Source organism: Carcharhinus amblyrhynchos, chromosome 24, assembly GCF_965287045.1.
Source record: "Carcharhinus amblyrhynchos chromosome 24, sCarAmb.v2.hapA, whole genome shotgun sequence".
Classification (NCBI taxonomy): domain Eukaryota; kingdom Metazoa; phylum Chordata; class Chondrichthyes; order Carcharhiniformes; family Carcharhinidae; genus Carcharhinus; species Carcharhinus amblyrhynchos.
In genome coordinates, this window is record NC_137347.1 from 36,974,805 (window position 1) to 36,998,294 (window position 23,490).

The 23,490-nt window shown below is 43.7% G+C and overlaps 1 protein-coding gene across 1 annotated transcript in view; it reads right to left on the reverse strand.

Annotated features, from left to right (window-relative positions):
• themis2 (thymocyte selection associated family member 2) overlaps positions 1–23,490 on the reverse strand; it is a 66,057-nt gene that overhangs the window by 20,967 nt on the left and 21,600 nt on the right. The window contains exons 3-4 of the mRNA XM_080211354.1: positions 15,503–15,940; positions 5,591–6,693 (exon numbers count right to left, since the gene is read on the reverse strand). Coding sequence (XP_080067480.1) covers positions 5,591–6,693; positions 15,503–15,940 — 1,541 coding nt within the window. The remainder of the gene's footprint in view (positions 1–5,590; positions 6,694–15,502; positions 15,941–23,490) is intronic.

Here is a 23,490-nt window from a genome sequence, read left to right on the forward strand (position 1 = left end):
GTTTCTCCTGAATGGTGAGTCTAGAACCAGGGGTTACAGTCTCAGAAGGGTCAGGCCATTAAAGGCTGAGATGAGGAGGAATTTCTTTACTCAGAAGCTGATGAATCTTTGGAATTCTCCAGCCCAGAGGGCTGTGCAAGCTTAGTCATTGACCACGTTCAAAACAGAAAGCAATAGATTTCTGGACACTAATGACATTAACAGATATGGGGTTAAGAAGCAGAGGCCATAGATTTAAGGTCATGGGTACAACAAATAATGGGATGAAGGAAAGTCTTCTCATGCAATGAGTGGTTCGGATTTGGGATGACCTTCCTGAGTTTGGTGGAGGCAGATTTAATTGAGGCTTTCAAAAGGGTATTGGCTCATTCTCACAAATTAACAAGTTGCAGATCTATGGGGAAAGGTAGGGGTGTCGCACTAGGTGAATTGATCCTTTCGAAGGCTGGTACAGACATGATGAGCCAAATGGCTTCCTTCTGTTCTGTAACCATTCTATATATATCATTAATAATTCCAATAAGGTATTCAGGAGAAATGTTTTTATTCAGAGGGTGGTGGGAATGTGGAACTTGCACATGCAGTGGGAGGCAAATAGCATAGATGCCTTTAAGGGGAAGCTAGATAAGTGCATGAGGAGGAAGAAAGGATTATGCTGAAGGGATAAGATGCTAGGGGGATAGGAGGTATATCTGGAGCATAAATACCAGCATAGACTTATTGGGCTGAATAGTCTGTTTCAGTGCTGTTGGTAGAATTCTCCAAAAATACAACTAACAGTGAGAAGGCAGGAGTGATCCATGCTGATTTTCAGCTTGTGTTGCACTGCAATTGTCCCATACTTTGTGTACTGAAAGAGCTCACACTTAAAACATGCCATTATGGAATCCCCAGATGTGTGATTCGCTGGAACTGTTATCCAGGGGGAACTGCATTTAAACAGTCCTGCTGCTCAGCGGTCCATGTTTCAAGGAAGGGGACCTAGGATGGCTTCTGGATACCATGAAAGAGAGGCAGGTGACCCTGTACCCCTGAGATGGCAGACCATCCAGGAGCGGGAACTCAAATGTGACCTGAGGTGCGGTGGCAATGGCAGTCAATGCCCGTGACCTGACACTGAGGACTGGCAGCCAATGCCTGAAGAAGATGAACAATCTCATTCAGGCTATAAGGGCGACTGTCCATCCATCTCGACCTGACATCAGTCCCGTCTGTCACACCTGGAACAGCCACATCAATCCACACTCTGACGCCCCATAGTTGTCCAGCACCTGACCCCTAGCATTTTCCTCAAATCCTTCTGGCACACCACCACCCCCCTCCCTTCGTCACAACCCCTGCCTATTAAGGCATGGTGCTGACATACACCTTTCCGGCTTACCATCCACCAAGCTTGCTATCATCCCTTTTTGTCTCTGCAGGAGAAGATGGCCTATTACAGAAGGGATCAGGAAAAAAACAGATGGGGGCATTCCTGAATTGCATCTTCTGACCCGCTTTAAGGAGCGTGCGATGGAGCTTTCGGTAGGCATCCAGGTGGGCTGTGAGTGACTGAGGTAGCATGCACCACAGAGGTGAGGACACATAAACTTCAGATGACCTTTCCCAAGTAAGTTCCACGCTGCCCAGATACTTGTCCCTCTTGCACAGACTTTTCTCTTGCAGGATCAACACCTGAAGAGGCTAGGTCCTCAAGAGTCAGTGCCCTCCTGCGATTCCTGCCAGCACCTCGGAGGAAAGCTCTGTGGAAAGCACTGACTAGCTATCACAGGCGTCACCCACACCATCCATCAGCAGACACACACTTTGGTGGGTGGCATTAGGAGACAAATTATGGGATCTCTTTCCAGTAAGTACCACATAGTTGCTGATGCACATCAGATGGAGGCAGGAATGTCTGAGGGATCGGACAGGTGGAGATCTGCTGCTGCAAGGAAGTAGCTGGCCCCCAGACAGATGGCAAGCCACTGGAATCAGTTCTCACAAAGTTGCTGGAGATGCAGAAGCAGAGCTGTGGACTCAGGAGGAGGTGCCAGCAAAATTCTGGCAAATGCAAGGCCACTTGCATTTTGGGTGCAGGAGATGATGCTAGCATTACGTGGCACCCAGGCTGACACTGCAAAGGTGGCAAATGTGGTGGAAAGCCTGGGGCAAGAAATGGTAGCCACGGGAGGCAGAGTTCAAAGCATGGCCATGTCTCTGAGGACCATGGCTGAGGGCCTTGGGAGCAGGGAATACACAGTGGGCAATTGCTTTGTCCAGACTGAGAGAGCTATTGCTGAGAGCTTGCACACCATGGTGCAGACAATGATGGACTTCCAGGACTGACAGAGCCAGGTGACGCAGAGACTGCTGGAGCTCACCCCAGCTGCCCTCTGTCCCATGGCCTGTCCCAGGGACCCCACAGGCATTCCGAGGGAAGAGGCACTGCTGGAGGCCAGACCAGGGAGACTCTGGCAGTCTCCAGACTTTCTGAATCCCCCCATTTCTGACACCAGTATGTAGCATGCAAGAATCAGCTGAGGCTCCCAGGTCCTAGCCCACCAGGGAACACATCCCGGGGCATCAAAGGCCATGGAACATAGAACACAGGAGATCGCCTCCATCTCTGGTGTGCATCCTTGTGGGAAGAGGGGGTGGGCAGTTACCCAGACATTACACCAAACCATGTAAGATTAAAAAGTTGGAGAGTCACCAAGAGGGCAGTGAAGCTGGTATGCACTGTATAGGATAATGAGTATAGGATATTACACCTCAAAGCCTTGAGTCCTCTTTCTATGACCTATCTCCCAAAGGGGGTCCCATACTCCACCTGAGCGTTGTACAGTGCAGGAAAGGCCCATCGAGTCTGTACCAATGATAACTACTACTGATGTTGCTCTAATCCCATTGTTCAGCACCATTCTTCCCATTAGCCTGACTGCCAAGATATTTCAAGTGCTCACCCAAACACTGTGGAAGGGTCATAACGTAACTGGCTTCCACAATAGTCCCAGGCAGTGCCTTCCAAATCCTTACCCGCGGAGATCAAATCGTTTTCCAAATCCCCTCTGAGACTCATACTAAAACTTTTGCCACTTTGCAATTGACCCCTCAACCAAGGGAAACATCTGCTCCCTATTCACCTTATCCATACGAACACATGCATCTCAATCACGTCCCCCCTCTAATGCAACCATTCTCCTCCTACAGTGAGGTGGCCAGAGCTACACACAGTGCTCCAGCTGTGCCCTAACAACATTCCATACAGCTCCAACATAACTCCCCCGCTCTTATACTGTGTGCCATGACTGATGAAAGTGAGTGTCTCATGTGCCTTTGCAGCCACCCTATTCTTTTGCCTTGCCACCTGCTGGCATTCGTGAATAAGTACCTCAAGGTCCATCTGTTCCACCGAACTCTCTGGTGTCTTGCCATTCATTAAATACTCCTTTGTCTTGTTACCCCCTCCAATGTGCATCACCTCGCTTGTATCAGGGTGAAATACCACCTGCTACTGCCCTGCTCATCTAACCAACCCATCCATATCTTCCTGTAGCCTACGATTGCTGTCCTCACAATGAACTACCCTACCAAACTAGGCATTGTCTACAAACTGACTGAACATTCCCCACATTATCATCTATATTCTCTATGTATATAATGAATAATAAGGAATCCAGCACTAAACCTTGTGGTATGTCATTGGGCACCAGCTTTTAGTCACCCAAACCGCTTTCTGCCACTACTGTTTGTGGCCTGTTACTAGACTAATTTTGGATCCATCTCTGTGAGTTCCCAGCCTTCTGTGTGCTTCACCCGGCTCAATCGGTCCCCATATGGGACTTTGTGCAAGACTTTGCTGAGGGGTATATGAACTACAATAACTGCATTTCCCTCATCCACACACTCGACCGCTTTTCAAACAATGCTAGCGAATTCTTTAGGCAGGACCCCGCCCTGCCAAGGCCATGCTGACTATCCCACAATAACCCATGCCTAATCAAGGGGGCCAAATGCTCCTCTTCTGGATTGTCGTCTGCAGCTCCCTCGCCACTTACATGAGACTCCCAGTCTGAAATTAATGCCCTGACTGCCTGCTGAGCAGTCCCAGAGATGAGGGCCATGGAGCCGTGCATGGACCGATAGTATGGACTGGATCCTCATCGCCCACCTAACCCTACCCCTCCACCCGTTCCTGGAGCATTGGGTGGCACAGTGGTGCCCCCGACCCTCATTCAGACATGGGTCCGGGCATCTGTGTGCAGCCATAATACAAGCAGGAGTCAGACTTTGGCAGCACCACAAACTTACCTGAGTTTTATTAAATTATCAATGACACCCTGACTGGCCATGAGAGGTAGGGAGCAAAATGGAATTTCAGGAAGGTGCAAGAAGCAGGCTTTTCTGAGAATAAAAATAAGGCAGAAAAACACAAAATGCTGGAAAATCTCAGCAGGTATGACAGCATCTATGGAGAGAGAATAGAACCAATGTTTTGAGTTTGGGACACTAAGATTGAAATGTGAATGGGCCACTCATTATTAGAACTCCATCTCAAGTTCTGTCTTACAAGGTCTAGGAAGAACAGACACTCAAGTCATGTCAAATCCATATTCTCAGGCTGTAATAACAAAAGCACCCCACTCCCCGCCTCACTGATTGTTTTAAGTCTTCAGCACCAGATTTGATGTTTCAGAACTGTGGATTCTCAGAGGCTATTTCCCTGGGTTGAAATGGTCGCTACGAGAGGACACAGATTTAAGGTGCGGGGAGGAAAGTACAGAAGTGATGTTAGGGGTGAGTTTTTCACTCAGAGGGTGGTGAGTGAGTGGAATCAGCTGCCGTCAGTGGTGGTGGAGGCGAACTCGCTGGGGTCTTTTAAAAGACTTCTGGATGAGTATATGGGGTTTTATGGGATTGGGGGTTATAGATAGGTGTTGATGTGATCGGCGCAACTCGTGGACCGAAGGGCCTGTTTGTGCTGTAGTGTTCTATGTTCTATATTCTATGTTGGCCAAATATTTGTGTCCCTTGTCCAACAGTTTGCTCCTGTGCTCCTCAGCGCACTCTCTGATCCCTCTCTCTCTCTCTCTCTCACTCTATCTCCACGATAAATGCAGCAGAAGGGAGGGTAAAAATGTTGCAGAGACAAATAGAAAAGATGTATAAAAAGTGAACTGCAAGGGGAAGGAAAAGAAGGAGCATTCCAGAGAGTTAAGAAAGAAAGCATGGAGACAGAGAAGAAAGAGGTGAAGGAGACAACAAAAGAGAACTGAAGGGACAGAAAGAGAAATAAACTTGTAATAGACAGTATTTTTCAACCATTGTTAATTGCACATCAGTTGAGGGCGTTGATCAGGTTGTGAATGGACGGTTATTAGTTTCTGTGTTTCTTACTTATAATGTGACTGAGTTAGGGCTTGTAATGTTTCATTCTGTGAATAAATCTAAAATGAAAACCAAGCGCTCTTCACAATTGAATCTTTTTAATTCTGGTATCATTCTGGTGAATCCCTACTATTCTCATTTAGAAAGCCAAGTTATCCTTGCTGAGGTGCAGTGCCCGGAACTGAACATTGTACTTTTCAAGTCTCAAGATAACTCTTACCTTAGGGGGTAAAATTGGTTGTTGCTGCTCACAACCTGCAACAGAGCGACGAGGGGGTCGAACTGGGGCAGAGTCTGGCGAGACAGTACCTATGCTTCCTCTTTTGGGTGGTCGAGGTGGGGGACACACAGTTGTAGTAGAACATTTCCGCAGATTATAGTACATGTAATCAGTCAACTCTTCCAGTGAGACTGCATCTTTAAGGCTACCGTCTTCCTCAGGGCAGTCTTCCAGAAGACAGACAGTCATGGTTATCCAGTCGACGGGGATTGAGTAGTACTCTGAAGGACCCTCTAAAAAACTGACAACCAAACAGTGCATCTCCAATATCTCCTCTAATTTGATTGCTGGAAAGGATGTTAAGATATCAGTTGGTACGGAAGGATCTTTTGATGTGGCTTTCACTTGAAAAGGGAGTTTGAATTTATTACATAGTTCCAAGATTTTGTATCTTTTGGTGTCATGGACTTCTTCTACAAATCGACCCTCCAGATACAAAGGAAGCATCACAGAGTCATCCTCATTCTCATCTTCATTTGCATCGTCATCCTCTGGAATCTTATTGCACATGAGCACGTCAATATTTTGAGTTGTGCCTTCAAAGGTCACTTGCCTAGTAGTCTTAAACATGGTGACAAAACGGTCACCCACACATAGAGAAGACAATCCATCTTCACTCCACATGCAATCTTTTGTAACCACAACACTCAAAGGGTCTTCTTGATTGATGGCATTGCAGAGATCAAACACGGTCGCAAACTCCCTTGGCCGTCTTCTGAAAGTTCCCTTGTAGGTTATGGAAATTAAGAAATGCCGGCTGAATTTATTAAGCGTGGCAGTGGCGAGAACTTTCTTCAACAACTGCTTCTTGTGAATTTTCAGAATATTATCCTTCCTCAGTGAGTGAAACCATTCACCCTTAAAGGGGGGCTGCTGTTCTGGGGCATCCAGGATTTTGACCAACATTGGAAATTTCTCATGCGGCTCATTTATAATATCAGATAGTGATAGTGGTTTGATGAATGTAATGTTTTTGTGTTCCGCCGTTACATCCTTCACATCGACCTCCAGAGTTGAGGGTATTTTCACAATCTCTTTTCTGTCTGCAGGAAGATTTGTTAGCTTTATTAATAAGCATGATTTTGCTTATTGTACATAAAACCTCAAATTATTCACAATATGAAATATTTCCTATCAAATAACCTTTGAAAAATATCCCATTGCAATGTCCTTTTGGGGCTTGCATCATGATCCCTCTTGTCATTTAATCAATCTTCCTAGTTTAATCACAGACCGTCCCATTTGTTTTTTCCACTCCACTGTTCCCCCCCGCACCCCCCTTTCTCTACCTGTCTACTTGCTTTACACCTGTTACATCGCTAACTTTTTCCAATTCCAACGAAGGTGAGCAACTGAAATGTTGACCCAGTTTCTCTCTCTACAGATATCTCCATACATGGTAGATGGGCAGATGCTGAAATTGGCAATGTGGTCATCATATTGAAATATGTAATCAAAAGTCCTGTACCTCATTCCAAGATCCTTTTGGCCAGTGAGAGGCAGAAATCCCACTGGGAGGCAACAACTTATGGTTGCAAGGTGGACCAAGTCAGCTTCACACCAACTTTGCTCTGGAGTTATGATGGGGTGGAGGTGTGGGTGACGGAGGCAGGAAGGTGCGTAGGTGGTGAGCAGGGAGGGTGCAAGCCTAACCATAATTCCCTCCCTGTAACATCCAGCGCAATGTTTCTTCATATCACATTCCTGCTTCTCATTATAGAAAGGTTATAGAACAAAGAGATGTAGTTAAGATAAAGATTAGATTTGATCTAATTGAGCAATGGAACAAGGTTAAGAGTCTGAATGGCCTACTGGACATATTTCCAAGGTAGGATAATGTATGACTTGGAGCTGGTGATGTTTCTTTTCTTCTTCTATGGTATGCGGGTGTCACTGGCAAGATCAGTATTTGTTGCCCATTCCCATTTGCCCTTGAAATGAGAGGATTACGAGGCCATTTCAGAGGGCAGTTAAGAGTCAACCACACCTCTGCGGTTGCAGCAGTCAATTTGTGCACAGCAAGATATCACAACAGCAATGACCAATTCATCTGATTTTTACTAATGTTGATGAAGAAGTAAAGTTAGACCATTGGTACACTGGACGTTTGCTTTTCAACTAATTCCATGGCTCTGATATTGCATTTGAAAAACAGCAACTCCAACAGTTCCGCAATGTGTTGACGTGCACTGAAGTATTAGACAACATTATCAACTTGAAACCTCCAGCTTAGGGTTCAAAGCCATAAACTGGACTGAGAACTTAGAGTGTTAAAACCAAACCAAGGCTGATATTGTAAAGGAAATTCATAAATAGTCAATTTGTTGCCTATATTTTGTTGCCTTGGTGACAGTTGTTGTCTTTCAACCATTCAAGGCCCTGTACCTGTTGGGAAGTCTCTTGTCCTTCAGAGTAGAGCAGGAGAGAAAATTGGAGAGGACAAAAATCTTACATACAGTCACTGTAATAAAAACTACCCAGGAGGAAAAAACAATGAAACAGAGTATTTGTTTGAACTGGTCATGTCATGTATAGTTTAAAATAGAATATCAGTAAAATAGGGAAAAAAGAACACTGGTCCAAACTTTTTTCCCTTCTGGGTAATTAACTGCTTCTATATTCAAGAGCATTTGTGAAGCAAGTCTTTCAGAAAGTTGATGGGAAGTATGAAGATATATTTTTACAATTCTTTCACACAATGTGAGCATCACTGGCAAGGCCAGTATTTATTGCTCCATTCCTAATTGCCCTTGAAGAGGTATTGATGAGGAGCTGCCTTCTTGAATAGAACTGAGTGTCCATTTCAGAGGACAGTTAAAAATCAACATCTCCTTACTCTGGAATCTTATGTGAACCAGATCTGGTAAGGACAGCAGAATTTCTTTTTCAAATGACATTTGGAGGCAATGGCCTACTAGTATTATCGCTAGACTATTAATCCAGAAACTCAGCTAATGTTCTGGGGACCTGGGTTCAAATCTCACCACAGCAGATGGTGGAATTTGAATTCAATAAAAAAAATCTGGAATTAAGAATCGACTGATGACCTTTGTTGATTGTCAGAAAAACCCATCTGATTCAGTCCTTTAGGGAAGGAAATCTGTCCTTACCCAGTCTGGCCTACATGTGATTCCAGAGCCACAGCAATGTGGTTGACTCTCAACTGCCCTCTGAAATGGTCTGGCAAGCCACTCAGTTTAAAGGTAATTAAGGATGGGCAATAAATGCTGGCCAGCCAGTGATGCCCATGACCCATGAATGAATGAAAAAAGTAGTGAATTAGGTGGATTTTCAGGGCAATCTGGTCACCATTACTTATCCTAAGTTTTTAATTTCAGGTTTCATTTAATTAAATTTAAATTCTCATAATGGGATTTGAAGTTATACATCCAGATTGTTCAAATGGGCTTATGGATTATAAATCCAGTGACATAACCAACAATCCTAAACATATCGAAAACATTGAAGTAACAACTAGTCATTGATATTTCCACATAGCAGCGATTTCAGAATTAAGATATGTTCATTACACTTCTGCAGTGCTAAAGTAACAGGAATAGCTGGACTTTTAAAAAGGCTTTGCAGCAGAGACTTGCAATGATCAAAAGAATGATAAATTAATGCCCATACCCAAAACAAAATGCAGAGTTTGGACTGTGTGATCCATTATTTTACAATCACTTTACCATTGAGTCAACTCAACCCATTTCAATTCTTAAGGAAATCTTCTACAAGTTGTTTTTTTGGCCCACAAGAATTCATCAAACGGTTCCAATCTATCCATCTAACATTAACCCTCCTGACATGGCCAGTAGCTCAATAGAAAATTTGAGTAGGTTCTTACTGAATGAACAAACTGAGATGTGCCTGAATTTCAAAATAATGGATCTCATAATCTAAACTGTGCTTTCTTCTGTTTTGGGTTTGGGCACTAGTCTATTATGCTTCTGATCACTGGAAATCTCCACTGCAAAACTTTTTTAAGTGCCCAGCTTTTCCTGTTACTTTAGCACTGCAGAATAAACATATCTGAATGCTGAAGTCACTGCTATATGGAAATATCGATGATTACTTACTTCAGTGGGTTTATGGTTGTTAGTTATGTGCGCAAATTATCTTTTCCATCCATTCCTATCTTGTGTTCTATCATGAGGCAGGTTTGAATGTAAAGGCCCTTTAATGCACTGACGTTCATTCAACCACAATATCAATGCATTTCCCCATTAAAATACCTCACTATTTCTTCAAAGTCAACTGCTCTTCCTGGAAACCGACTCCATCTGTTTTTATTACTTCAGAAATAAGGATGCACTTTCTGACATCTGTATTAAATTTCCCAAAGATGGATATTCTTGCCATGCTCTTGCAATGAGTCTGAATCTTAATTAGTTTCCATATTCCATTAACTATATTACATACCTTTTATAATGTAATGTCTATTCTAGTCTAGTTATCTAATCATCCCTCTGATGTTGAGAATCAGCCTCAACGGTCTCACTTGTATTGCCTCTAGGCTTCAGTAGCATTTGTGAGTATGTTGGTCACAGGAGGTAGGCTTTCAAGGGAAGATTGGGAAGAGTGTCCAGGGAAGGCAGGGGTAATAATGTGAATGGTGGGGGAAATGTCTTGGGAAGGAGATTAACGTGTTGGGGGGGGGGGTGGGAGCAGGTGGTGGGCAGTCAGCAGAACATCTGAGGAAAGGAATGCTCTGGTCAGTGGTGTAGTCCTGGGGAGTTAACTCAGGGTACAGACGAAAGGAAGGAACAGTCATAGTCAGAAGTGGGGAGTGGAAGGGTAGAAGTTCCAGGATGACAGTATGGTAGGTAAAAGTTTTATGGGGGGCGGTCACAGAAGGAGACAACACAAGTGGCTGAGAGGGGGCGGAGTCAGGGTAGACATAGGGATGGTAACGAGTATTGGCTCTGTGTAGAGGTTATTCATGAAAGGGCCCAGGTTAATGGCCGAAGATTCAAGGGTGATAGAAGGGAGAGAAATGGGAATGCTGATGGGTCTATGATGATGGGAGAAGTTAGTGCTTGATGGGAGGGTAGAATGTGGTGGAGCCAATGTGAAAAGAAACAGACGTCATTTTTCCAAATTGACCTTGATTCCAAAGTTAGTCAGTCAGTGAGATCCCTCCAGGAGGGTCTTTTTGAGCACGTAGAATTTAAGGTCAACACAAATGGTGATTGAAGGGACATTGAACTAAATACCAGTAATGTTCAGTTGTGTTCTTCTCTTTATAGTGAAGGTCGCATTGAAGCAGGCTTGTTCCAGACTTATGGATCTCATAAGTGTGGGCTTATGGATCTCAGAGATTCAAGCAAGACGCAGAGTTGCTGTTCACTCTGTGCTATTTGCCATTGGCTGCAGTCAGAAACAGGGATGAAGGGAGAGATGGATGCCTTCAAAGGATATAGCAGGTGAATGGCAGCTATCTCACAACTACAACTCTCTATCCTACTGGGCAAATGGTCATTGCTGACCAGGGTTCATGTGGCTAGACTTTCAAAGCTTCCAAGACAATGGTCCTCCTAGAGTCTGAAGGGTAGTGGAGATGATTGGAGTCGTGTCCTCATGAGGCTTCTTCCAAATGGCTCTCTTTACCCTGGTCAAAGAGCAATGCTCATTCATGTATGAATTGAGGGAATGCCCATTTCTACTCTTCCAGGCTGTCTTTTACCTAGAAGGTATGGGGTGGAGTTACCATGCCTAGATGAAGGTCAGATGAAGGGCTTAGCACTGGCCTGTTGGGTTTGGGATTGAGGGACGCCTATAGAGAACATGTTGATTAAATGAATCACTTCAATTCTTTCACAAACCCACTCAATGGTCAGTGATGTTGGCTGCAGGCAACTTTGCCTTGGTAATACCTCTCATCTAGATGAGAAGGAGGTAGACACATCGTAGGTTGGCACGGTGCCAGGAGGAGCAAGTGCATGAGTAGCAAGAGGGAGGATAACCTCAGTAAGGTCAAGAAGCTGGTAAACATTAAGCTTTGGCCGGTCATTGAGTGTATAGTTGGTGGTACTCTTATCTAGAGATAAGTGAAAGGCGATGCTGGAGGTTTCCTCTTATGTCTCAGCATGTGATTAGTCACATCTACTAGCTTCTGCCGTATGAGTTGTGGCTGCAAGGACTCTGGAGAAGGAGTGCAGAGCTACTAGCCTGGAATGAGTGAATACCTGCCCAGGGGCCATTTAAAAATCGTGACAGGATCTTTGTTCCTATGAGATCAGAGGAGTGATTTCCAGCCCACCCCACCGAGGGGTTTGTGGAGCTCTCCATAGATGTGTAATTAATGAGCTGAAAAGCAGAAGATTGCAAGTATTCACCTGCCTTGTTGCCAATGGGAATCATGCCAAATTTCCCACCTGCCACTGTACTTGGGGGTGGGGAGGCCAAATTTCCCACCTGCCACTGTGCTTGGGGGTGGGGAGGGTGCCCGTGTTTTCACTGGGTGGAAATGGCAGATGGGGATGGAAAATCAAGAGGGAGTTCTAAAACACTTTTCATGTCTGGGAGCTTTCCCTGGTTGATTGTCTCCACTTCCCCACCAATGATACAATGGAGTTCCCACAAGAAAGGTTGGGAATATAAAAAAAGGTTGGAAATATAAAAAATATAAAAACGGACAGTAAGACTTTTTACAAATATATAAAGAAGAGGAGGCTGGCTAGAGTGAATGTTGGACCCTTAGAGGATGAGAGGGGGGATTTAGTGGTGGGAAATGAGGAAATGGCTGAGGCTTTAAATAAGTTTTTTGCCTCGGTCTTCACAGAGGAGGATGCGAATAGTTTGCCGGATATTAAAGATAGAAGGATGATAGGAGTTGAGGGCCTGAATGCGATTACTGTCACTAGAGAGGTAGTTCTTGATAGACTAACGGGACTGATGGTGGACAAGTCCCCAGGATCGGATGGAATGCATCCCGGGGTTCTGAAGGAAATGGCAGCGGTGATAGTGGATGCCTTAGTGATTATTTACCAAAATTCGCTGGATTCTGGGGAAGTGCCGGAAGATTGGAAAACAGCTAATGTTACGCCGCTGTTTAAAAAAGGTAGCAGACAAAAGGAAGGGAATTATCGGCCAGTTAGTTTAACGTCTGTAGTTGGAAAAATGCTTGAATCTGTCATCAAAGAAGAAACAGAGAGGCACCTGGAAAGGAATGGTTTCATAGAGCACTTGCAGCACGGATTCATTAAGGGGAAGTCGTGTTTGACGAATTTATTGGATTTCTATGAGGATGTGAATAGTGCGGTATACAGAGGGGAACCGGTAGATGTGGTGTTTCTAGATTTTCAAAAGGCGTTTGATAAGGTGCCTCACAAAAGGTTGCTTCAGAAGGTTAGGGTGCATGGAGTTGGGGGTAAGGTATTAGCGTGGATAGAGGATTGGTTGTCTAATAGGAGGCAGAGAGTAGGTATCAATGGGTGCTATTCTGATTGGCGGTTGGTGACTAGTGGAGTGCCGCAGGGATTGGTGCTGGGGCCTCAGCTATTTGCCATTTATATAGATGACCTGGAGGAGGGGGCTGAGTGTAGGGTGACGAAATTTGCTGATGACACGAAGATGAGTGGAAAAGCAAATTGCACGGAAGGTGTGGAAAGTCTGCAGAGGGATCTGGATAAGCTGAGCGAGTAGACGAGGACCTGGCAGATGGAGTATAATGTTAACAAGTGTGAGGTTATCCACTTTGGCAGAAATAGTAGTAGGAGGGATTACTATTTAAAGGGCGAAAAGCTGCAGCATGCTACGGTGCAGAGGGACCTGGGGGTCCTTGTGCATGAGTCGCAAAAACCCAGTCTGCAGGTGTAGCAGGTGATCAAGAAGGCGAATGGTATGCTGGCCTTTATAGCGAGGGGGATAGAATATAAAAGCAAGGAGGTCTTGCTGCAACTGTACAGGGCACTGGTGAGGCCGCAGCTGGAGTACGGTGTGCAGTTTTGGTCGCTGCACTTGCGCAAGGATATTTTGGCCTTGGAGGGAATGCAGAGGAGGTTCACTAGGCTGATACCGGAGATGAGGGGGTTGGACTATGAAGAGAGACTGAATAGACTGGGTCTGTACTCGTTGGAGTTTAGAAGGATGAGGGGGGGTCTTATAGAGATGTACAAGATAATGAAGGGGATGGATAGGGTAGAGGTAGAGAGATTCTTCCCGCTTAGAAAGGATAGCAGGACTAGAGGGCACAGCCTCAAGATAAGGGGGGTGCAGTTTAGATTGGAGTTGAGGAGGAACTTCTTCACTCAAAGGGTGGTGAATCTCTGGAATTCTCTGCCCGTTGAAGTGGTGGAGGCTACCTCGCTAAATATATTTAAGTCACGGGTAGATAGGTTTTTGACAGACAAGGGAATTAAGGGTTATGGGGAGAGAGTGGGAAAGTGGAACTGATCCACTTCAGATCAGCCATGATCTTATTGAATGGCGGGGCAGGCTCGAAGGGCTAGATGGCCTACTCCTGCTCCTATTTCTTATGTTCTTATGAATTCATTAGCATACATTATCATATATTTAGCGGGCCTCCCATTGTACCATCCCCCATGCAGGGATCTACCCCTGCCTCCTTCTACTTTGTAAAACAGGAACCTGGTGAATTGTCCCCACCGAGGGTGTACAGGACCGGGGGGGGGGGGGGGGGGGGTGCTGGTGGTGGTGAGGGTGATGCCTTGGAATTAACCTAGTAGTGCCCTCTGGGGAGGTTCTCTCAGGATTCAGGGTGGGGGGAGGTCTCCATGTCCCTGGGGGAGGGGATCCTTTTTTTATTTTTAGGTTGGGGTGTCTAATCGAAGCTGCTGGTAGGGAAATTCAGAGCCTGCCCCACCAGTGTGAATTGTGGGCCCCTCTTCCTGAATATTTTTGGCTGTATCAAAAATTCTTGTAGGAAAAACCAACATTGGAGCGAGTGGACAGAACACCGTTCTTCCTGCCTAAATTGACAATTAGTCAAAAATGATAAAATTCTGATCTTAATATCCAGAAAGGAAAATTCCACCCATGGATATTTATAGTGCAGAAAGAGGCTGTTTGACCTGTTATGTCCATGTGGCTCTTAGAAAGAACTTAATTCCACAACGTTCTCCCCTAGCTTTTTTACCACATCAGTTATTTTTGAACTATGCTAACTCAGGCTAACATTACTTTCAGTTCTCAATTCTCAGCAACTAACTTTAGCAACTTCTAACTGGAAATGCAAAGTAGAGATCTTTATCACCTTGAATTATTTCAAGTGCTGCCAAAGTTCATGGTGACTAAACAAGTCAAATTCTTGTAAATTTTTACCTTTGTACATCCACCTATTTTTCCAGGGATACTACACGTTAATGATCTTGCCTATAATCTCTTCATGCTATTTTTGCATATCAATGTTATTCCAACAGCAGTAGTGATGTGTTCCCAGCAGGTGGGCTTTTTAAATGTTGCTATTGAACCTGCCTCAACCACTTTCTCTGGCAACTCATTCCATATATGCACCTTCCTTTGCATGAGGCCAATATTCTAACTGCAGCCTGAGAAATGATTTGCTTCTGAAAAGAGCCAATGACACAAGTTTTAGTGAAAAATTGTGGCTTGCGCACTGACACTTATTGTGGAAAGCACTGGAAGAGCACAGTTTTAATTCTGTCTCACTAACAATACCACAGTTTGCAGTATTACAAACATTATAGAATATCTAATGAAAACTGTCTCCATTTTTGTCTCACTCACTTCCATAATGGACCAATTACCTAGTTGTCTCACACTTAGGATGTAAATACAATTCTACACTTCAGTCACATGACATAGTTGAAGAATGTTTTTGTCACTGTTGAGGTCAAGAAGGTGAGTAGTTTTGCCAGAATGTTCACTTACAGTGCATAATTGCTTGAATTTCATAAACAGGTGACAGCATTAGTGCCCCATTAAAGTGCTTGGGCATGCAGACACCTTTCGTCTCAGCAAACCTTACTTTCCTTTTTGTCAGAATTTTTGACGTAATGATGTCTTTAACTGTATATAGTCTGTTGTCTTCACATTCATAAAACTCCCCTTTCAACGTAAATGGCAGTGAAACTTGGACCTGCCCAAAATCACCATCAACAATGCAAACTGCATACATCTGTCCATCATGGAACTGAGTTGCTTTGACTCTGATGGGCCCTCCCTTTCCAATGACAACATGGTTTGTCATTATATCTCCAAGGGACTGAAAGGTAATTAATTCTGCATTCTGATTTTCAGTTTCTAATGATTTGATGATTTCTTCAACTGATGTGAAAGGGAATCCATCAGGAATAAGCTTGAAGTTCCCTGCAAAGAAATAAAGAAATTCCATTGTTGTATAATTGTTGAGAATATAATTGTTTTTCATGATATTACGCTATTGATTTAAAAAAAGTATCACGGTCAAAGCATGAGTAGAGAGTGAAATGCTGATCCAATCTCAATTTGGTATTAAACTAAACACCTCTGTGGGAAAGCACTTACTGTAAAACAAAGCAATATAAACTGATGGTGCAACATTAGATCTATAAAAGGAAATGAAGCAGTAAAACCTTCATATTACCGCAGAGTGTTTGAGTTCAGGAACTTAGAGTTCATTACATGAGGAATAGTATAGATGACTTTATGTTTTTGCATTTGTCAGGAAAACAGAGGTAGTTTTAAGATAGTTTTAATACTTGTACCAGTGAATAGTAGAAATTAAGGTATAGGTTTAGGTGGTTTTAATTTAATGCTTCTGTGTAAGGAAGGAAAAACTATAGTTAGTTTCATGCTAGACAAAGGCGTTTGTATTTGGGGGGGAGGTTTGGTTTCAGATAAAATTGTTTCTATTGTACTTAGGCTATGGCATGAAAAATAAATAAAAGCTTGGAGAGGTAGAAAGTAATTAGCAGCGAGGGGCACCTTTAGGGTGGGAATGTTTTTTGAGCATAAATTTTAAGGCTACAGAGGGAACATTTTTCTCAGTTTTACTAGAAGAAATGCAGTAATGATTAAGAAAACAACAGCAGGAAACTTAAAGAACAGCTAATTAGGGAAATTAGAGAAATTAAGATAAGTTTCTAAGAAGTATGAAGTTAAAGAAACATGGCAACTGCTTTCAAAGACAGAACACTTTATGGAAGTTAAAGTCAGACTTGAGAAGAGAGGAGTGATGAGGTTGGCTACAGACAAGTCACATCATAGATTCCCTATAGTACAAAAGGAGGCCATCCAGCCCATCATGTCTGGACCAACTCTCAGATAGAGTATCTTACGCATACCCTAAACCTGTAACCCCACATATTTACCCCACTAATCCCCCTAATCTACACATCCAGGGACAATTTAGCATGGCCTATGTTTGGACTGTGGGAGCAAAAACCCATGCAGACATGAGGAGAGGGTACAAACTCTACACAGGCAGCCACCCAAGCTTGGAATTGAACTGGAATTGCTGGGGCTGTGAGGCAACAGTGTTAACCACTGTGCCGTTGTGCTGCCCTTGCATATCTGAAGTAACTTTATGGTTTGGTATCCTTATTTCCAGTGTTTGAGGCAAAAATTTTCTGCAGGGGATTGAATACTTGAATTTGTGTAAAAACATTTAAGACAAAGGAAACCTGAAAAGAGAGTTGGGGAATCTGGTGCTGCATTCTTTGTTAAAAGTGGAAGCTTCGTTTAACAGGATTATGGGAAAACCTAGTGTGAATTTATAATGCAAACAGCTAATTGAAAAATTTGTTTGCAAGAAGATTTTAAAGCATTATTTTTTGGCAGTGGAGTTTGGAATCTCTAATTGATAAATATCTATGGTGGATTGTGAGGAGAAACCTATAAAGGATTGTTTGAGTGGCATCGACCGTTTCTTTCAGATTGGGCAGCTATTTTTTGAAAATTGTATACATTTGTGAAGCTAGGACAGGAATAAAGGATTATTGTATTATAATGAAACTTTTTGAGTGGAATTTTCTCAGAAGAATTCTAAGTATTGAAAGGCTTTCTCGCCCATTCAACAAGGCATGTTATTAATATTGAAATCAGCCTCGCAACTTTCCTGGGTGTCCTGCCCATCATGGAAATTGCTGAAAAATTCCATCCTCCATGTTTAATGAATGTCTTTGTTGTTAAAAAAAAAAGTAGTCCTGTGAAAGACAAGGGCAGTAGACACATTGGAACACCACCATATGCTTAGCACTGCTGTCTCACAGCACCAGTGCCCCAGCTTCAACTCTGGCCTGGGATGAACATAAGAACATAAGAAGTAGGAGCAGGAGTAGGCCAACTAGCCCTTCGAGCCTGCCCCGCCATTCAATAAGGTCATGGCTGATCTGTCGTGGCTCAGTTCCACATTCCCGCCCTCTCCCCATAACCCTTAATCCCCTCTCTCATCAAAAACCCATCAACCCGCGTCTTAAAAATATTTAGCGAGGCAGCCTCCACCACTTCAACGGGCAGAGAATTCCAGAGATTCACCACCCTTTGAGTGAAAAAGTTCCTCCTCAACTCTGTTCTAAACCGCCCCCCCTTTATCTTGAGGCTATGCCCCCTAGTTCTACTATCTTTTCTGAGCGGGAAGAGTCTCTCCACCTCTATCCTATCCATCCCATTCATCATCTTATACGTCTCAATGAGATCTCCCCTCATTCTTCTAAATCTACACATGACTGTGTAGAGTTTGCACATTCACCCTATGTCTGCGTGGGTTTCGTCCTACAGTCCAAATATGTGCAGGATTAAGTGGATTGGCCATGCTCAGTCGTCCTCTCGTGTCCAAAGATGTGTAGGTTAGGCAAATTAGCCATGGTAAATGTGGAGGTTCACGGGAATAGGAGGTTGGGCCTGGGTAAGATGTTATTTTGGAGAGTTGGTGCAGACTCCTTCTGCGTCACAGGGATTCTATGGTTCCATTTTAGGATCTTATTCTTCAGTAACAGTACCAACTGAGATTGTAACACATGCAGAGCATGACATTGCTCCAAGCCAATCATCTAAGTACAGTTTTACAGTGTGAAGGCCAGTAGCAAAATAAACACAAGCATCTTCCCGTGGGGCAGCACAGTGGCACCGTTGTTAGCACTATTGCCTCACAGCACCAGGGACCCGGGTCCGATTCCAGCCTCAGGTGACTGTGGAGTTTGCACACTCTCCCCGTGTCTGCGTCGGTTTCCTTCAGGTGCTCCGGTTTCCTCCCATGCTCCAAGAATGTGCAGATTAGGTGGATTGACCATGCTTAATTAACCTTAGTGTCAGGGGGATTATCAAGGTAAATACGTGTATTATCAGGGTAAATACATGCGGTTATGGGGATAGAGCCTGGGTGGGATTGTTATTGGTGCAGGCTTGATGGGTCCAATACACTGTAGGGATTCTATGATCTTCCTGCCAAATTCCCATTTGTTGCTGTTTCTGAATGGGCTTCAATATTAGCATCTAACATTTCTACAAGGAACAGGCAGGAGTCTGATTAGGACACAAAGGTCAAAGGACTTAAATGCAAGGAAGACTAGGATGTCATTTTAGCTTTTGGGGCACACAATCTCTCTCACTCAAGTTCCACGCTGTGAACCCGCTTACTGCCTTTAAATGGAAATGGCATGCTGGAAGACTTTAAAAATGTGTTTGGCAAGGCTATTTTGACAACGAGAACCAAAATAATTTCTCCTCTACTGTCACAATAAGAATCTTCCTAATCATAGCTTTCAAAGGTTTGTTTGAAATATGTGAGGGCCCTTTCCAAAAGCTTGATCAAAATGGGTCGTGTTAAATACAGAGGCAAAAAGTGCAGCTGAGGAACCATTCAGTTAAGAAAAAAACACAGATGCAATTTATAGCACTTAACATCTGATAAAATGTATATATTCTAAAAGTTCTAACCTGTTTTTGTCCCAGAAGTTGATAGATCTTATGTGTATTTTCAAACCCACTACCATCTAAAAGGACAAGGGCAGCAGAAACATGGGAACACTGCCACATGGATGTTCCCCTCCAAGCTACTTACCATCCTGACTTGGAATTATGTCATATTCCTTCAATGTTGCTGGGTCACAATCCTAGAACGTGAGAAGGTGGTGGTGAATTGCAGTCCATGTAGTGCTGGTACACACACAGCGCTGTTAGAGGGGGAGTTCCAGGATTTTGACGCAGTGACAGTGAAAGAGTGGTAATATGTTGCAAGTCTGGATGGGTTGGGGGTGACGGTGCAAGTGTGACTTGGAGGGTATGTTGCAGGTGTTGATGTTCCCATGTGTCTGTTGCTTGTCTTTCAAGGTCACAAGTTTGGAAGTTGCTATTGAAGAAACCTTGGTGAGTTGCTGCAGTGCATTTTGTAGGTGGTACACACTGCTATGTAGTGCATCGATGATGTAGAGACTGAACGTTGGAGGTGAATGATGAGGTGGTGAACAAGGGGATGTCAGTTGACAGACTGATCAGCAATGTAGAGCATGAGAGTTAAGCCTGTTCTCGCTTGAAATCTGCAAGTGTGTACTTTCTGGGTTAAAGCCATTGGATAATGATTAAGAGTGATAATTCAAGAGGATTATCCCCCCTTTTTCCTTAATGCTCAGAATAATTGGAACAGAACAACTGCTGTACTGGCTGGCGGCTGAGAACTCAGCATAAATTGCCTTTTCTCGTCTGTATAGTTTAGCAGTGCAATTCCTAATAAGTTTGTGCACTTGGGCAATGAGGGAAATACACTCTCTGGTTTCACTCCCTAAGTGTAAATGCACTGATCCCACATTCATAACACAGAATCTGGTGTAAAGACATGAAGGTAGGAATAAGAGTAGACTTGTTTAGCCCCTTGAACCCCTTCAATGAGATCATGGCTGATTTGTAGCCTAACTCAATTTAACTGCTAAACTCCATATTCCTTCACAATAACCTTGGTGAGCAAAATCAACCTCAGAATCAGAATTATTAACTGAACAAGCACCTGCTGCTTTTTATGGGAGAGAAGTCCATACTTTTACAACACTTTGTCAGAAGAAATATATCCTTAACTTCCCTCCTGAATGACCTGGCTCTGATTTTAAAGTGGTGTCCCTTTGTCCTAGATTCCTAGGGGTGTCACGGTAGCACAGTGGTTAGCACTACTACTTCACAGCTTCAGGGACCTGGGTTTGATTCCTGGCTCGGGTCACTGTCTGTGTGGAGTTTGCACATTCTCCTAGTGTCTGCGTGAGTTTCCTTCAGGTGCTCCGGTTTCCTCCCACAGTCCAAGGATGTGTGGGTTAGGTTGATTGGCCATGCTCAAATTGCTCCTTAGTGTCCTGAGATGTGTAGGTTAGAGGGATTAGCGGGTAAAATATGTAGGGATATGGGGGTAGGGCCTGGGTGGGATAGTGGTCAGTGCAGACTCGATGGGCTGAAGGCCCTCTTCCTGCACTATAGGGTTCTATGATTTCCCCCACCTGCAGATTAAGCTTCCCTCCATTTACCTTATCAATTCCTTTCAAAATCTTGAAGAGTTCTATCAGATTATCCTTTAACATTCAATGTTCCAGGAAATACTAGCCTAATTTATATGATCTCTTCTCATAATTTAACCCTTGGAGTCTTGCTAGATTCTTGTAATTCTGTGCTGCATCCCTTTCAAGATCAATATATCTTTTCTAAGTTGCTGTACCTGGATGTGAAAACAGTACTTAAGGGGGTGTGGGTTTGAGAAGTGGTGGGAGGACAATGTTGTAAATTGTTGTGAATGAAAAGAAACAAAAGAAAAGAGAAAAAAAAACTTTAAAAGTGTTGAGAGAACTGAAGGAATAAATTACTAGTGGGGAATCTCTAACTAGGGATGATAAATATAAAATAGTCACATATCAATCAAAGAAGGAATTCAAGAGAAATTCACACCATTGTGAACTTTTTTAAAAATGAAAGATTTACAGATTTGTTTGCTGCTGCAATGCACCTTGTTAATGTATTAACATGAGCAGGGATACAGATTCACTGCCAGTCCATCAGTCCCTTATCCAACAGCTAGTTTCTAACTTCAGAGCAATGAGTGCATGGATGAAACATAACAATCACATCTTATTTTGGGAAAGAATTGACAGGTTCTTGAAGAGAGAAAGCTGAAGGGTGATCTAGGAGGTCTTGTGGTGCAGTGAGTTAGCGTCCCTTTCTCTGAGCCAGAAGTTTTATTTTGAGTCCTACTCCAGAACTTAATGGCCAAGGATGGTGTGTCCATTAGCACAAATGGACAGGTTGAGTGTCAACCTGCAAAATTCTTCCAACATGCCAACTGTTGATAGAAGAGTGGGAGAGAGTCCTGGTCATTTAAGCTTGATGTGGAATGGCTCCCCTCAAGCTCCCCTCTGGCAACAGACTAGCAACCTGTTCTGGGAATTAATAGCTATGGAAACAGACAAAAGTCTGCCTTAGTGGTACAGGAAGATAATTGGAAATTGAGAAGGGTGACCTAATAGACATCTTTAAAATTATGAAAGGTTTTGATTATGTAGATGCAGAGAGAGATTTACACTTGTAGAGAGGAGGCCATCAATATAAGATAGTCACCAAGAAATCCAATAGGGAATTCAAAAGAAAACCTCTTTACTCAGGAAGTGATGAGAACCTGGAATTTGCCAATGTAGATGTATTTAAAGGGAAGTAACTTAAAAGAGATACTAATATATGTTGACAGATTGAGAGGGAAGTGGGTGGGAGGTTTATCTTGTGGAGCATAAACACCAGTATAGATAAGTTGGGCTGAATGGCCTGTTTCTATGATGTAAAATGCTATGTAATCCTTAAGACAAACAGAATTGGCCAATACAAAACCAAACAGGAACAGAATGTGGCCAAAATCCCAAAATACAAAATGAAACTAGAACAGCGAGGGTGCGAGGGTAGGTGAAATTACAGGGTCTAAAGTAAAGGAGAGGGTACAGGTACAGGAAGAGGCCAAGGAAGTCCCAATAATTAAGGGAGTAGGGGGCGTGAGTAAGGTTGGTGGTGTTCCTGCAAATAGGGTACAGGTGAAGGCTGGGATGAAGGCACTTTATCTGAATGCACGAAGCGTTCGGAATAAAGTGCATGAGCTGGTGGCGCAGATCAGCACAAATGGATATGATCTGGTGGCCATTACAGAGATGTGGTTGCAGGGTGACAGGGACTGGGAGCTGAATGTACAGGGGTATCAAGTGTTTAGGAAGGATAGGCAGGAGGAAAAAGCGGGGGGCGTAGCTCTGCTGATTAAGGATAGCATCAGGGTGATAGTAAGGGATGATATAGGAGCCAAAGAGCAGAAAGTGGAATCATTGTGGGTAGAGATTAGGAACAGCAAAGGGAGGAAGACGCTGGTGGGTGTCGTCTGTAGGCCCCCAAATAATGATCTGGAGGTGGGGCGGGCTATTAATGTGCAAATAAATGCGGCGTGCAGGAATGGAACGGCGATAATTATGGGGGATTTCTATCTACATATTGATTGGTCGACCCATGCTGGACGCGGTGGGCTTGAGGAAGAGTTCTTGGAATGCTGCCGGGATAGTTTCCTTGAACGGTGTGTGTTGGAGCCGACGAGGGAGCGAGCTAGCTTGGATCTGGTGTTATGTAATGAGGCAGGTAGAATTAGGGACCTTGTGGTGAAGGATCCTCTTGGGAAGAGTGATCATTGTATGGTGGAATTTCTGATGCAGATGGAGGAGGAGAAAGTGGGTTCCCGACCTGTGTCCTTTGTTTGAACAGAGGGGAGTATGATAGGATGAGAGAGGAATTGGCGAATGTTGATTGGGGGAGCACATTGGAAGGTAAGTCTGCTGAGGAACAGTGGAGGATCTTTAAGGAGATCTTTCTTGGCGCTCAGCAGAAATTTATTCCGATGGTTAAAAAGGATCGTAGGAGGAGAGATAATCAGCCGTGGATAACGA